This window comes from Hipposideros armiger, unplaced genomic scaffold (genome assembly GCF_001890085.2).
Source record: "Hipposideros armiger isolate ML-2016 unplaced genomic scaffold, ASM189008v1 scaffold_675, whole genome shotgun sequence".
NCBI lineage: Eukaryota > Metazoa > Chordata > Mammalia > Chiroptera > Hipposideridae > Hipposideros > Hipposideros armiger.
The window spans coordinates 159,645-177,158 of record NW_017732025.1 but is presented as its reverse complement, the minus strand read 5'-3'; the positions used below and the strand labels follow the sequence as shown (position 1 = coordinate 177,158).

General features: G+C 40.7%; 1 protein-coding gene across 2 annotated transcripts in view; it reads left to right on the top strand.

Moving 5' to 3' along the window:
* Positions 1-2,790, top strand: part of MCOLN2 (mucolipin TRP cation channel 2) — a 60,288-nt gene extending 57,498 nt beyond the window's left edge. For both annotated transcript variants that reach the window (XM_019626420.1, XM_019626421.1), the window contains exon 14: positions 1,977-2,790. In XM_019626420.1, coding sequence (XP_019481965.1) covers positions 1,977-2,013 — 37 coding nt within the window. In that variant the 3' untranslated portion in view covers positions 2,014-2,790. The remainder of the gene's footprint in view (positions 1-1,976) is intronic.
* Positions 2,791-17,514: the final 14,724 nt, after the last annotated feature.

Sequence of the window (17,514 nt, the reverse complement as noted above, 5' to 3'; positions counted from 1 at the left end):
ACATACAATATTATACAACATCAGCTTCAGGTGTACAGTGCAGTGATCAAGCCTCTTCCCCATCCGAGGTTGGTTTTCTTAATTGTGCCCATGTTTGTTTTCATCTCTAGTCAGGGCTGGGGGTTTTTAAAATATCCCCTACCCGTGTTTTTTATTTTTTTGTTGTTGTTTTTTGGGGTTTTTTTGCAAAGGATTCTCTAAACCAAATTTCTGAAGGAAGATGGGGGAACATAATTGCTGCTTAAAACCACAGGATGTATTTCCTGTTAATCAATTCATACTGCATCTTGGGATTTGAAATGATGTGATTGAAGCATTTCCAAAGAATGTCTGGTAAATATGAAATGAGGTCTTCTGAGAAGAGTTAAGTTCTTAAAATCACATTTTATCCTCTCAGAGCATTAAATTGTTGCCATGGAAGCTGGGATAAAGGGAAATTAATTTTCTTAATAGGCAGCTGCTTCCTAAGAGGCACCTTGTACAAGGAAAGTCTCTAAGTTGCTTTTCTACTATGTATTGGGTTGTCGGAAAAGTCATGACACATTTTTGCAATGAAAAACATAGAAAAAGTATGTCATGACTTCTCTGACAACCCAATAGTTGACTGTAAAGCATAAAAGATCATCTTAGAATGTAGTTGTGGATTCTGGAAAGTAACCAATAGGTTTTTGGTGTTTGAGTTTTGAGCCTTGGTTTGCTTCACAAAAAGCCCTAGGAGGTCGTCGAATGTTTTTTTGTGTAGCCATATGGAATAAGTAAAAGAGTTAAGGGGTGGAGTCAAAGATTAATTGATAAGATTGGGTCTGAGTGCTGGGGAGAAACATCAGCGGACCGTGCGCCCTACGAGGGCCTAAGGGTTGTTGAGAAGCAAAAGGAGAGTCATGCTCATCTTTAATGACAGAATCAAATGGAACAGGGGAGTCCACCCAAGGAAATCAACTAAAAAATCTAGGATGCTGAAAGTTTGGCAAAAAAGAGAATATCAAAAATAAAAATAGAAGCAGCCATTACCCATGACGGTCATGGGTACAGTCAGCTAGAACCGTTTTAACTGAATAATCAGATCGAAGCCTAGATCTAGGGGGGGATTTGATGGACGCTGCACAGAGAAGTGAATGTCATAGGGCCTGATGAAGGGAATGGATTGTGCTGGGGCCGTGAGAACAAGTGATAGCTTTGACGCCGTCAGAAATTAAACACACGTGGAGGTGTTTAAAGGCTAGGAGCCTAAGAATGGAATAGCATTGAGGAAGGCTATGAATAGAGAGTAAATATTGGAGAAAGACCTCACTGAGGGAACCTGGGGAATTAGTAAGGGATTGCAAATATTGGTGTCTGGGTCCCTTCTCCAGTGCCCATGACAGGCAGCCCTGATTATCACAGCTCTGCCTCCTGCAAAGCACAGACGGGATGACTTTTTTTTTTAACCAAGCAGCCCAGGAACCACCACAGGCCAATTCTCCTTCACATTGACAGAGCCTCTAACCTGATCAGCAGAACATCTGGGCTTTAGTTTTGGACCCTGCCAATTACCAAATGTGTCCCATGACATCTCCTAAACCTCTTGGTCCCTCCATTGTCATCAGGGTGGAGCAGAAGACCTCTGACACCTCATCCAGTTCTAACACAGTGTAGCTCTTTGGGAAGATATGCTTGGTTGACAAGATGCAGGGTTTACCTTTCCCCCTCTCTACTGCAGCTAAGGGGGGAAATCTGCTGTTCTAACCACTGAGGAGGCTTCATCAAAGGAGGGCGATGGAGGGTCTCAAGAGGTGGACAGCTCCTCAACGTTGCCAAAAGCATCTACTCAAACCAAAAATAATGTAAAATGCTCTTAATTTTTCTTCTTTTTATATGTTGCACTTAGCATGTTGATAACCCACGTATGCCTAGAACATAGAGGATTCCTATTCCTTCTCCAAGATTTTTGAGTCATTGCTCTCTTTTCTCTTTTCTCCTCCCCCTTTCTGTTGCAGAAAAGGAAGTGATGACCACTTGATACTTACTAACTAAAATCCTTCTGCTAAAGATCAAGTATCAGGCCCCCTTCTCCAGTGACAATGCAGAGGAATCCCACGTGGTTTGGACCAAAATACTGATGGTTAATGTGGAGTGGGAAAGAGGACCGACTGTCAGCTGGCTGACCGCAACTGAAGTTCCAAAGTTCCCTTTTTATAAACTTGGACGATGAAGCATAGACCACAGTCAACTACTGGGCATTAGTGCAATAGACCAGCGATAATGAAATTCTCTATTAGTCTTTTAATTTATGACATGACAATATTGGGTTGGGGAAAAAAAATCACATTTCAGAGAGGGCAAAACAATGGTGTTTAGAGCCTCACATTTAAAGATGTGTGTTTATCATCAAATAAGAGTTTGTTTTCAAAATGATTCTTGGGTTAAAAGCCGTTTGTTAGTTCATGAGCTGCACAGAGATGAAGTTGGTGGCAATACCAAATTCGAGACTCAAGCTGGAGAACTATTAGGTCATTTAAGGATCACATTTAAATCAACAAAAAGACCTATTCAGTGGACATTTCTTGGCCTGTTTTCTTGTGGTTTTCTTCAGCATGATATGAAGCAACCATCGGCATAGTCAGTGGGATGAATAGGAAACATCTTGTCACTTGTGCTGACTGTTGATTGTACACACACGGCATGTGGAGTAAATTATAGCAGTGGTCACTCATTTTAACAAACGGACTCTACTAGGGTGGGGATTTACCCATCTCAAGCAAGGAAGATGGTATTTTTTACCTAAATAAATTTATTTTTATCAAATGTGAATGAATACTATGTTTTTCCATGTAATATCTCTTCACATTCACCTAGTGAAAAATTCATGTCACGTCTCTATGAACTCTCTAGTCTTTAAAAGGGATTTCTCACTTTCTTAAAAGCAGTGTAGGAAATATGGGGGCTAGTATATAGGAGTTATTCAATAAATGTTTATGATAATGACTTCGGAGATGAAAATCACTTCATGCATAGGTTTATTTCATACTTGTGCTATCTCAGGGGTCAACTATTTTAAATTGATTGGTGAAGGGGAGAATTTAAATTAAGCAGGACCCTCGTTCCAGGGCTCTCCCCGTTTTTTCCCTGCCTTTCCCCACCAAGCCCTTACCAGGTTTTCCTTATGACCCATTCCTCTCTCCTTGTCCCTGCACATTCTTCACATCCCTGTACCAAGTTTAGGCTGGGAAAATCATCCAGTTAATACCATTAAAATTTATAAGTGAATGACTGGTGTCTACACTCACAATACTTTTCTAAAATTATCATTTAAATTCATTTCTTAGAAAAAATGTCAAGAGTTATATTTGACTTTTAAACTAATGGCCGTTTAACTGGTGATTCTGGGGTCAGTTGCATGACCCCAGAATCAGGTATGCAATTAGATCACTTATTCACTTCTGAATATACCCCAATACTTAATTTGTCTCTGAACAGAATTGCTATTAAAGCCTTTTGTGAAATCTGCAGCTGTGACTGCCATTTGAATAGAAGGTTAATGATGGTCTTCCATGCTCGTGTTTGTTTTTTTTATTGGCTTTCATGTTTCCTTTTATTTCTTTTCCCTCCAGCTGGATAGAACACTTTTAGGAAGAAAAATCTTTTTTCAAGGTTACCCTGTATCTGTGGAAACATTGTTTTCTCTCTTTTTAATAATTTTAAACAATTGTCACTTTACCAACTGTATTATCTGTTCAGATTTTATTGAACAATGTTGTTCTCATAGCTCTGTTAATAGACACATCTGGGACAAACCATTTTCTCCCCTACCCTAAGCCTCTACGTGGAGAGTTCACTGTGCAAGTCAGGATAATGTTGCTCCTGCCTAACGGTTTTATTTTAGGATTTCCAACTTTTGTAGAATGTGCCTCCTTGGCTGGTAGGGACACCCTTAAAGCCAGATGGAATGTCCTTAAGATTATTGGCTTGCGGTGGTAAAAAAGAGGATGGGCATGGGCGCCATCTTGAGTTAAAATCCCACCTTACCCTGTAGCTCTGTGTCCCTGGGCAAGTTACTTTCCAATTCTAAGTGGTGACTATAAACCTCAGTCAATGGTGGGATTGGCATTTAAGTCAAATAAGTCAGACAGAGCCTGGGATTAAGTTGAAACCTGAGCCATTTGTTCCTTTTGGTTTTCTGTGGTGTTTATAGATTCCAGTGGACCAGGGCATAGTGAAGACATTATGACATTTAGTTTGCAACCTATCCGCCTGGGCTCCTGATTTCCTTCTACTAGCTGAGTCTCCTTGCACAGGTCATACCGGGCCTCGACTTTCTCATCTGTAAAATGGGAATTGTGAGGGTTAAATGTCAAAACGTAAAGTTCATAGAACAGAGCGTGAGTCGTAAGTGCTCAATGAATATTAGATCTTCAGGAAGCTCTTCTCCCATGGCCTAGAAATGCACAGATCTATTCACCAGCCAAACACATCTGTATTTTGTAGTGCGCTCACCACACACTTTTGGTGGACTTTGTTCCAGTTAGGACTTTTAAGTGTGCAAATGTCCCACTGGCACACTTAAAGTCCTTGCAAATGTCCCACCAGCCCTGACCTAGAAGCAATAATCAACTGAGAAGCTCACACTTAGTTGTACAGGAATGTCATGGATATGAGCAGCCTAAGTGCCTTTCGTTAGGGGCAAAGCCATCAGTCCTGATGGGAGAGTTAAGGGGCCCAGGTCTAAGCGGTCACAAAGCCCAGTCCTTCACCCTGGGCAAGGCCCTTCATCCTCTATTAGGAGCCCACTGCCTTAACCAAATTTGTCAGAATGTGTGAAATGCAGGTCTGCCCGTTGCTGATCTGAGGTAGCAAATACAAAAGGGTGAGAGAGGGTATTCAGGACAAGCTCTTCATGAGATTCCAGCTACCACTCCCCAACCCTACTGAGTGCCAGGATCACAACAATGGGAGGAGGGGTGCCTGACCCAGTGGAGACCTAGGCTCAGAATCTCAGGTGTAGGAAAAGCACAGCAGCGCAGTCTTTTGATCAAGGGGCAAATAGCCAGTCAGTCACCCTCTAGTGCCTCGGGGCCTCCCTGTGAATGCCCACCACTGCCATTGATGTTTAGGGGGCCCTAGAGTCCTTGGGGAATTGTGTTCAATGAGCTACTATGGCCTTGGCCACAGATTGCTTCTGTCAATATAAAGAGCTATGATGTTTAAAGACATGATTCCAGATGTCTGAACAATTCTCTTGGGGCCACCACTTCAGTAACATTGCATGACTAGACCCTATTTCACTGTTAATCCGTTTCACCTTTATTTTCATGTAACTAGAGCCAATTTTATTTTACTACCCTTGACTCAAAGTTTGAACATCTCAACCACAGTATTCCAATGTTGCTGAGTCTTTTCCTACCAAACATCTGGAATTCCCCAGTACTTGTAACACGTGCATGAAGTAGCTCTTGTGTGACAGAGTGATTGAGGGCCTCACGCATGAAACCCTAAGCACCGCGTTCAGATTTGAGGCATGGCAGGAAGGACAGTGAGCCATGGGCATGGGGAACCGGAGGCTGGTGATTCGGCATGTTGGAGCAAGTGCTGAGTGCCTCTACTTCTCCCCGCTGCACTCCCCGCTTTGTTTTTCCACTTGAGATGTTTTGGGCTCTCAGTATTGATAATACATAGGGCTAGATTTGTGGCTTTGTGACCTGTGCATTCTCAGAGGACCCACACTTGGTTTAATGCTCTGCCATCACAGTCTTGCAATTTTTAATAGTTTTTGAAATTGCATCAAAGTTATGCAGCAAATTCTGATGCTAAGACTTTGTCACTCAGTGATTAAAGCATGGCCTTTTAGAAAAAGGCTAAGAAATCAGCATTGTACTTTTTCTTTAAAACAACTTAAATATAATAAAAGGAAAGTGTGAACCTGAGTGGGAATTGTGTTTTACAGACATTTGGGTACATGATTTTTCTCAGTCTCGGTTCTCACAAATGAGTGGCTGTGGAGCTGCTGCTTAACTCGCAAAGATGGAGACTAAACTGGGCTTGGTGGTACTGGTCAGTGTTGCCGCCATGTCACGCACACCAGCAGGTCGAATGCCAGCTGCTCACATTCTTCCCTGTGCCCCTGCCCTCTGCTGATGAACAGCCTCATAGTGTGGCATTGCATGTAATGTTCTTCCCTTGACAGAGAATCAGCCAAGGGTGGCTCATCTGCTAAACTCCAGCATGTTTGCCCAGCTGCCATGTGACCTCCGACCTTGCTCGGCAAAGTCCTTGGGACCTGCTCCACACACTGGGCTTCCCAGCTCTCCCTGCAAGCTCTCTGCAGCCATTTGCTTTAGCATGAAGGGCCTATCTTTGAATGGGGACCTGTAGGCTTGTTACACATGCTGTGCAGTGGCGGAAATAACATATTAACACTGGGAACGCTTCCAGATGAACCAAATCTCAAAATAGACACTCAAGTTGTTAGGGAAAAAAAGGCATTTCATGGCTGTTGTACCTTGGGTTCATTTACAGCAAATGGCTGCTGCAATCCGGTGGGTAAGAATAATGGCAAATGTTTCTCTTGCCATCTGTCTTTGCCAGAGAGCCAGGGAGTGAATGAGAAGCTAAATGAATTACGTATGAAGATTTTGCTCACCACCTCACATAACAAGGACAGCAAAACTCTGACTTCTTAAAGACCCTTGGGAGCTATTGGTCATGGTGAATGGGAGAGACAATTTATTAGTGTGATGTATGTTTCTTAGTTTCTAATGATACATAAATTATCCCATGAGCCATGATACATATGGTTTAAAAAGAATTTGAAATGAAAGCCATTTTTTTTTCTAACAACACTAATTGCCTAGCAGCAGTAAATTACTCATCCCCCGCTGACTGTGGGCTGTGGTCATTACTCTCTCCTTGAGGTTCAGTGGATGTCCCCCAAGAGGAATGTTTGCTCTGACAAAGTAAATTTACAGCCTCACTTGTGAGCCTGCCATGCTAGGTCTACGGAAAGAGAGGGAGGGAGTTCGTAGTGCCTCCCGGATCTAGCACCATGCGTTCCTGCCATCCTGCGTGTGTTATGTATGATAACAGGACAGTGAATTGGGTCTTAGCTCTTGGTTGCCTTTGAGAAAACACTAGGTAGCTCCTGCCTACCTGAAGTATAAATCAAGGCCTCTTGAGGAGAACTAGACAATGCTAGAAGTCAGACTTGAATAATACATTGTATTTGACCAGATGGCCAAGGTGTGGGGTGGGGGTAGGGCTTTTTGGATAAAGGGACTAGTATGGCAAAGGCTTGGATATCTGAGAGAAAACCAGTCAGTTAATAAAACTATGTTTTGGTATGGCCTGAATACAGGTTTTATGTTAGGGAACATGATAGAAGCCTAGAGAAGTGACAAGAGAAGGCCACAAGGACCGTGAATGCCATGGGAGGGCTTTAGACCTGGTGCTGCATGACCAGGAGAGGCAGAACTGTGAAGGATGGATTGGGATAGAGTGAGGTAAGCAGGGATTACAAAGCTGCTGCAATCATTCAGGAGAGAGAGAGAGAGAGAGAGAGAGAGAGATAAATGATGCTATAACCCTGTAATGAAACACAATAACAGACACTTAGAAATTTGCCTGAGAAGTGTCTCTAAGGATTACACCAGATCTCACATACATGTTTTATCTGTCTATACATCTATATTTTCCTTTGTTAAGACTTTTCTCCTAAATACCCAGTCATTTTCTTGGGAGTTCATGCTTTTGGGCTATGCATTTAGAAAGGAGGGTCTCTTTTAAAAACTTTTATTATTGAGAAATACACGTATGAGGATGCCTGGGTTGAGTGTGTATTTCTATCACATGAGTGTTACTTCTTCCCACATATTTAAAATAAGCTTATCCAAGACTTTCTGCTTCCGGATCATCCCTCACCACTTACCCTACATGCACACATTCTGAAGTACTCTGACCTTGGCCAGCCATGATTTGTGTCTGTAACTGTGGCAAGACTTGTGGGTGTAACTGCTAACAAAGCCAGCCTGACGCCTGTAGTCTGAAGCTTGTGGATTGCACAGAGACTGCATGAAGATTCCATCCTCCCTGCCCCAATCCATGACCACCATCAAGATTTGGGCATGGGATCAGAAAGGTTCAGAATTGAGTGTGGCTGCCTGGGAAAGGAGGGTGTTACAAGTAAGTGCACAGGGGTGCATCTTTATGTCTCCCTAAGGCTGGGGCAGTGATGTGGGGGGTATGGAGGGAGGTTGGGGGTTAAGGGACAGGGACAGGGATTGGGGGACTCTGAGAAAGGATTGTGTTGTGCCCACCCACCACAGCCTTGATATGGAGTGTGGTAGTGAATGTGGTCATGTTAGAGGAATGTTCTTGGGCCAAGGCAGACTGAGATGGGGGAACAGGGCAGAGAGGGTGGCATGGCCCCCGCCTCACAAATGAAGAAAACATGAAGTTGTACAAGTGCCTGAGTGCACATGAGGCAATTTGCCCATTTCCTGCCAGACCCCTGCAGAGAAGGTCAGTATAGCTTGTGCCAGAGGCCAACCCCAGTGATGCCTCCTTTCAAGCTCTACCTGCCTTCAGGGAACTCAGCCCTTGAGGATTACAAGTGGTAAACTCTAAACACTTCCTTAATGTGCGGAACATATGAGGGGGCAGGAGGGCAGGAAATCTCATCAGGGGTTTCCTCACCTCTTAAGGCAGGAGGTCAGGGGAGACAGGCTGGGCATCAGTGATGACACAGAACTCTGGAAGCCCTTCAGGCTGACCACGGAGCTGGGCACCGATCTGCACTATGAGGAGCACAGTGAGCAGCCTGGCACAGTCCACTGGAGGTTCGCTGTCTTCGTGTACTCAGAGGGCCAAGCCTTAGGGCAATCTACTCTAGCACTGTGACCCTGGGCCAGCAAGACACTGTGTGGGCAGACTATCATGTCCACAATCATTTGTGCACAGTGAGGCCACCCAGCCTTATATCTTATCTCTTATCTCCCAGAGTTCTATCCCTCAAGAAAATGCAGGCGAGCTTCCAGCCAGACTAACATGGACGCTGCTTCCCTTATCTTTTCTGGAGAAGGTCATGCTCCTGGGACAGCTTTTAAGGAACCACAGTAAAGGACTGAGGAAGGAGTGGATGGATCAATGATAATTCTTGTACTAGACTTTTATCTTCCTTGCATAAATGGCTCCATAGTCCATCTGGAGGAGATGAGCATAAGGCAGATGCGGAAGGTGTGGGTGTGGGCATGGCTGTGGTTAATAGAGTGATGACATGACTTCACCTCTCTTACACTTTTCTAGGCTTAGGGAGGCCCTGGCATTTAGCCCTTATACAAAATATTCTAAGTTTTCACATTTGTATGATTGAGACAAAAGAATTGACATTTATTTTTCTGCATTAAAGATGAAGCAACTAAATAGGATAAAACCCACAGATGTATAGTTCTACCCCATTGACCTTTCTAAAGAATGGCAATTCATGTTCACAGCAGGCAGCTCTGAGGTAAGTTACTGAGACAGAGATGGGTACAAACCAAGTGAGCTAATATCATCAACCAGTATCCTCAAGAAGGTGTCTTAAAAAGCTAACTATTCAGCACCTTACAACAATATAGCCAAATAAATTCCAGATGGGTGAAAATTTTAAATGTGAGAAACTAAGCCTGTAAAAGAACTAGAAAAACATGTAGATCACTATTGATCTGATCCAAGAAGTAGAGAAGGGCTTTCTGAGTTTCAAGCTGCAAAAAAGCATACAAGAAAAATATCAGGTTTATGACATAAAAATGAAAATGAATTTCAGAGAATTAAGAATGTAAACAAAATTTTAAATATGCACTGGGAAAAAAATAATTACAACATATATGACTGGCTTACTATATAAAACAAACAAACAAAAATCCATTACAAGTGTTTGGAGGGTGAGCCAATGGCAAGGCTAAATTGTCTGTGTCTCTGTATTTCCTGGCAAGTAGCAAGCACTCAAAAAATAATATATTTTTTTAAAGCTATATTTGGTTGAATGCCTACTATGCATGTGTATTATTGCTACTCATCTCAACAAACTCACAGCTTACGTATCAGGATTTCCATTTTACCAAAGAGGAAACAGCACAGAGTAGGTGGCAGAGCCTGGCTTCAAATCCAAAGCTTGTGACCCCCAAAGCCCTCTCCCATCTTCCCTTTCTGCTGCCTGCCTTCTAAATAATGCTTACTGCATAGAATCGAAAGGCAGAGAAAAAAAATGTTTAACCTACTTAATGAGAAATGTGACTTCTAATTTCAAACAGCACCTTATAAAGCAACATTCCTTGAACTCACACAATGCTGGTGCTAATGGAAAAGAATCCGTATCTTTGTGGGGGAGTTGAAAGCTCCATAGAAGGTCCCAGCTCTAACAATACAATTGCCAAGTGATTTAGACAAGGTGTTAAGCTGCTCCAAGCCTCAGAATCCTTATCTGTATACAGGGATAATAACATTGAGAGTACAGAGAGGTTAAGTAACTTGTACAAGGTCATACAATAGTAACCACCAGAGCTGGGTGGGACTCAGACCCAGGCAGCCATCTTTATAGCTGGATAGTTCACGAGGCTGATGTCATGTCTAGGAGATAATGGATGTAAGCAAGCTTTGACAAGGGTAAACTGGACATAATTGGTGAATGGAGATAAAACTTAACGTTATAAGCCTGTTTGTGTGTGTGAAAGAATTGTGAAAATCAGAGCTTGATAGGGACATCACAGATGTCTGGGCATGTCCTTCTTGACCACGTATCTATTTTTAATTTCTGTGGCTTAAAATGTATGCTGGCAGGCTGATCATCCCCTCCCTTCCACCCTCTTTAGGAAAACCAGCGTGGTAGTACTGATTAATGGATCAAAGTCAACAATCCCACAATTAGAATCTATCCAACTAGCTCCTTAAAAAAAAGAAAGAAAAGAAAATGAAACTAAAACAGGTAATTGCACCAATTGGGGTGGGGTTTCTGGCATGTACAATAATGAATCACCAAATAATTGTGATTGAAAAGAGATAGCTACCCCGTGAAACCTTGACCCAGTGTCTCTTTCGTCTCACTGGCCAGAAGCCAGGAGAGTGGGTGTTAATAACGTGTTTTAATATCACTCATGTACTTTTCATGCCTCGGTGCAGTATTTAATCATTGACAAAGTCAGCAGTTGTATGTGCTTCTCAATTAGTGTACCTTTCTGGAAATGCCCTTCAAATTCTCTGTCTCTCTAGTTTATATAATTTATTTTTCTGAACCATTTGAGAGAAGGTTGACTATATTATGCCCCTTTATGCCTTAATGCTTCAGTTTGTATTTCCCAGGATTAAGAAAAGTCTCTTACAAAATCAGGGGATTTAACATGGATACAATGCTTTTATTAAATCTGCAGTTCATAATTCAATTTCACCAACTGTCTCAATACTTCTCTTTATAGCATTCTTTCCCCTCTGGTACAGGATCCAATCCAGGGTCACTGCTGAATTTAATTGTCATACCTCCTTAGTTTCCTTTCATCTGGAATACTTCTTCAGCTTTTCTTTGTCTTTATGACACAAAGACTTTTGAAAAATACTGGTCATTATTTTACATATCGCCTCTTAATTTGAATTTGTTGATCTTTTCTTGTGATTAGATGGATTCAGATTATGCATTTTTGGCCGGAATACCACAGAAACCTTGTGGTGTCCTCCTCAGGGTATTGTATGCAGAGGTACGTGATATTGGTCTGCCCCTCATGGGTGATTGCCCAGTCAACATGTTGTCTGGTTTCTCCATCACTGTGGTGGTCATAAAAGTGCAGAGTTCAGATCCTCTGAGATAAGGAGCATAACTGATCGCTGCCCTAGCTGCTGCGCTCAGAATCCTTCTATGTGGAGACTGCACTTCCCACTGGCTGCTCCCAGCCAATGAGTGAATTGCAACAGCAATTCTAAGGCAGACCCATTCCTGCCAGACAGGGGGAGCCCTCTGCTGGACTCCCCATTAGCCTGGCTGAATCCCTTTTAGAACTGTGCTGTAGCTTTGATTCTTCTACTCAACGCTCCATCTTTTCCTCTCTCTCCTTCATGGGGTCAGACCTGCATCACAGTCTGATAGCCCTCTCTTTCTCCCCTGGCTCATTCATTCCCATTTTCCCTCTTGGGAACTCCCTCCAAAATTCTCTTATATTTCCAATGCTGTCTTGGCGTCTGCTTCTTGGAGGGTCAGAACTCACTCAAAGTGATACCAAAAGAGGAAGGCAAAAACAAGTGCTAAGATGGCGATGTGGGACTGGTTTAATCATTTCTGGTGGGTGAAGAGGATGCTGTTCTGAGAGGCAGGTGGGGCACAGATAGTCCCTGATACAAGGTGGTGACCCAGTTGCCAAAGATTCTGCTGGCGGTGACCTGGTAAAGTGTCCTGGTGGTGGGGAATGCCATTGCAGCTGCGATGATTCAGGGTAATTCCGGCATTTGGAAGATGCTTACAAACACAGCACAGTTGGCTCATTCCTTCTAAGTTGATTGACACTGCAGAGGGATGAGAAACTGAGGGCTGAGAACAAGTAGTTACAGGTGAAGTGTGAGAACCAGAGTTCTCAGTGGCAGCTTACAAGGAAGCCCTGATCTCAAGAGCAGACAGACTGCGCAGCAGACGGAAGACTCTGGTAAGACTTTCTTACCCCTTTTTTAGATGAGAAGATGGAGGCTCAGAGAGATAAAATAACTTGCTTTTATTCACTCAGCTTTTTGACAGGCCTGCCTACCTTCAGGGCCTTTACTCCTTCTGCAGTTACATTTGTGTGGGTCCATGGATTATACAGAAGAAGGCCTTGGCCTTGGGAGGGAACATTGCCATATCATGTCCACAGCATATGGCATCTTATTTATGTAGTGAAAATTTGCATTTCACTTCAATTTAGACTAATTTTTTTTTTTTTTGCCAGATTTATGTTCTCCACCTCAGGAATTCAGGGTTACCTAAGTAAGGGTAATGGCTTAAACTGTAGCAAGGCATGGCAAGACACCCTATCCATGCTTACAAGAGCTACAAAACCCATTACTAAGGAAATACATTTCTTTAAATTAAACACTGAAACGAGTTTTCCTTCTCTTTGGGTATACACATAGCTCTAGTGGTGTGTCTCTAGTGAGAGAAAGGTGAATGGTGAGAACTGTTGCTGGGCCAGGATTTGCTTATATTTGTGTAAATATATACATGGGAGTAGTTTTACTCTTAAAGGTTAGATAAAGCACAGTAACAGATAATTGAGATTTTATTACAGGCCTGTTCAAGAAACGGTGGGGAAAGCTTTTTAATGCTAACAATCCATCTTAGGACCATGGATGCATAATCATACCTTACATTCGCATAGCGCTAAAAGGTTTGCAAAGGGCTTTCACGTGTATTACTTCGTTTTATTCTCACAATAACCCTGCACTAGGTAGAGCAAGTTTCATTATCCCTATTTTACATGTGGTATTTGATATTTTTTCACCAACAAAAAAGCTAAATGAAGGAAGTTAATTGAAATGCCCATGCATTCTAAGAGATGTATCTGAAACCTGGCATAAGAGGAGCTCAGTTTCTCAAACTACCTACTGTTCTGCCTGGAAACTTTCATTTCTTTCATAATATTTAATATTTAATATAATTGCTAATATACTGGAGTCAGTGCTCCCAGCCTGCAGAGAACCCTCACTTAAATCTATAATTCTTTTTGCTGCCCTTTGCAATCAGGATTTAATAAATAAAATAACATGAGCACTCAACATGAATCCTTTTCCTTTGACATCGCTAAAGATTTTAAGCAGCTTTAAACCCTTTAGCTAGGCCATGGGGTTAATTGAAAGGGGGAGAAAAAAGAACCAAACTCACTAATTCTAAATCTGATCTATTTGGGAGGTGGGACAGGAAAGTGTTATTATCTCCCAGTAGGAACGCTTCTCTAAAGGTTGCAATTGAAGTTGTGAGAAAGTAGTTTTGTAGACAAAACTGCTTTTTGGCAAAGTAGCTTCTTGGAGTGTTATTTCTTTTATATAGGTGGTGGTTCTCTTTATCCCAAATAACACTTGTTGCCTTACGGTCTCTTGTTTGATATTAATAGAGTTACACAGGCTTTCTTTTGGTTAGTATTTGCTTAGTCTATATTTTTTTATCATTATGAGTAAATATATCTCATTCGTATAGTATATAGCTGGAGATGTTGGTTCTATTTTAGTATAGTATCCCTATTTGAATTGAATTGTTTATTTCATTTACATTGTTGCAATAACAGATATATTTGGACTTATTTCTACAATCCTAATTTGTGTTTTCCATATATCGTGCTCTTTTTTTCTTGTTTCTTTCCCCCCTCCCTTACTTCTATTGCATTAAAGGAGTTTTTCTTTATTCCCTTCTATGTATTTTCCTTCAGTATATACTCTTAACTTTTTACCTGTGTTAGAAAAATCTAACGTTAATCAAAATCTCTATGCTACTCTTTAATAATATAAGAGCTTTACATCTTTTGCCTCCGGTCACCCTCATTCTCCATTTATTCTCTGTCTTACCCATTTTTCTTGTCTAGTATTTTAGATCCTTTTTCCATTTCCCTTTCCTCATTAACTTATTTTTACTTATTGTCTGGTACAGGCAACGTTTATTCAGATTTACTCATGTTTTTACCACTTACCTTAGTAAAAATGCCCTTTTGCAAACCACTTCTTCTTTCTGGGTTCAGTTTCCTTCTTTCTTTCATAGCTCTTGTCTTCATCTGAAACACAACTTTATTTCACCCTCAGTTTTCAATAATTCTTTAGCCTGAAATTAAATCTTAGGTTGCACACTTCAACCCTTCAGTAATGATATTTCATTTTCTATTGGTCTCTATTGTTAGTGAGAAGTGTCATCAATCTGTCCTCACTGGTTGCTTTTAAGAGTTATTCATCTTATTCATCATAAGTATTTTAAATATTTAATTGTTTGAGGCCATTGAGGTTCTTGAATCAAAATATACGTGTCTTTCTCCAGGTCTGAAAAATACTGAGTCATTTGTTTTTTTAAAAAATATCATTTCCTTCTGCCATTCTCTCATATTGCCTTCTGAAACTCTGATTAGAAACCTACAGGTGTATGTTGAAACAGCCAAATAGGTTTTCAAAATTGTTATACCATTTTATACTCCTATTTGCAACCCACTCCTAGATGGTTCACTTTTTGCCACCATTTGGTATGATTAGTCTTTTTAATGTTAGTCCTTTTAGTGTGTGTGATGTGGTCTCCCATGGCAGTTTTAATTTGTATTTCCCGAAAGACTTCTGATCTTTCATGTGCTTACTAGCCATTCATTTATATACTTGTGAAGTATCTGTTCAAGTATTTTATTCATTTTTAGATTGGGTTTTCTTTCTTTTTTTTTAAGATTTTATTGGGGAATTGGAACAGCGCTGGGGAATTGGGGGAAGGGGAACAGACAAGTTGCTGTTGTTTTGTTCTTCAGTCTAGTTGTGCAGCATCTTGTTCAGCAGTGTCACTGGCCCTCATATGTGGGATCCGAACCGGGGCCCTCTGGCGTCCCAAGCCAGTTCTTAACCATTGCACCACTCGTCTGGCCCTCAAGTTACTATTTTTAATCAAGAGTTTTCAAATAATTACAGCCTAAAGGAAACCACAATAAAAATTTTAACCAGAAATTTACTCACTGTGATGGATAATTACCAAAGAATAAATAAATAACATTTAAGGACAGGAAAAAAAAAAAAGAGTGACATTGTTAAAAGTTGCCAACTTGGCAGAGCAGAATCTCTTTCCCACAGCTCCTCTCTTCCTCCCCCACCTCAACTTTCCTTCCCACTNGACCCACGGCAGCCCAGCTCCAGGTCGAGCTGTTGTTCAGCATCTTAGCTGTAGAGGGCAGTGTCACTGGCCCTCTTATGTGGGATCTGAACCGGGGTCCTCTGGCATCCCAAGCCAGTTCTTAACCAATGCGCCACTCGGCCGGCTGGGTTTTCTTTTTATTATTGACATGTAGGAGATCTTTGCATATTCCAGATGCAAATCCTTTGTCAAATACATGTGGAACAAATATTTTTTTCCCAGTCTATGGATTGCATTTTCATTTTCTTAATGATATCTTTTGAAGAGCAGAAGTTTATAATTTTGAAGTCCAATTTATTAATGTTTTTCTTTACTATTAGTGCCCTTTGTTTCCAGTCTAATAAATTGTTTTGCCTATTTTACTATTGTCTCCTATATTTTCTTCTAGAAGCTTTATAATTTTAGCTTTTATTCATAGGTCTTTGATTCATTGCAAGATAATTTTTGGCACGAGGTTCATTTTTTTAGATATGAAAGTACTTTTTTATTAATTTATTTTTAATTATAATTGATACACAGTATTATATTGGATTCATGTGTACAACATAGCAATTCAGCATTTATATACCTTACAAAGTGATTACCACAATAAGTCTAGTAATCATCTGTCAGTGTGCATAGTTATTATGATACTGACTCTCTTCCTTATGCTGTATATTACATCTCCATGATTTATTTTATAACTAAGTTTGTACTTCCTAATTCCCTCTGCTTTTATCATCCCTTCTTGGAGTTCATTTTTGTTTTTCACAAAAATATCTGGTTGGTCTGGTGCCAGTTTTTGAAAGACTGTTCTTTCTCCATTGAATTATCTTGACATCTTTGTTGAAAATCAATTGACTATGTATGTGGAGGCCTATTTCTGGACTCTCTGCCATTGATCCGCTTATCTAATCCTGCATCAATATCACACTAGCTTAATTATTGTAATTTTATAGTCTTAAAATCAAGTAATATAACTCCTCCAACTTTAATCTTTTTAAAAACTGTTTTGGCAATTTTAGGTCCTTTACTTTCTCATATAAATTTAGAATCAACTTGTCAATTTCTACCAAAAAGCTTGGTAGGATTTTGATTGGGATAGCATTGATAATAGAGATTGAATTAAGGTGAATTAAAATCTTAACAACCCATCAACATGATATAACTCTCCATTTATTTCCAATCTGGATAGTTTTTTATTTTTATTTTTGTTTAAAGTAGACTCCTTTTTTTTAATTTTTTAATTTTTTATTTATTTTTATTTTTTTAGCTGAGCCATCCTGCCACCTGTTGGCAGCTCAGCGACAGCTCAGCTCAGGCCAGACTCGAACCGCTGTTGCTCAGAGCTCAAACCTTTGAGCGAGCTCTTAACCAACTGGGCCACTCAGCCGGCCCAGTTTTTTATTTTTTTTAATTTCCTATTTGCACAGCTGGAATTTACAAAGAATGTCGAGTAGAAGTAATGAAAATGAATGTTCTTGCTTTGTTCCTGATCTCAGGGTTAAAGTGTTCAATATTTTTCCAATAAGTATGATGTTAGCAGTCAGTTTTTCATAGATGCCCATTATAGATTAAGGAAATTTGTTTTTATTTCTAGTTTGCTAAGGATTTTGTTAAAGTCATAAATGGGTGATAACTTTTGTCAAGTACAATTCCTGCATTAATTGAAATGATCACATATTTTTTCTTCTCATTTTGGTAATATG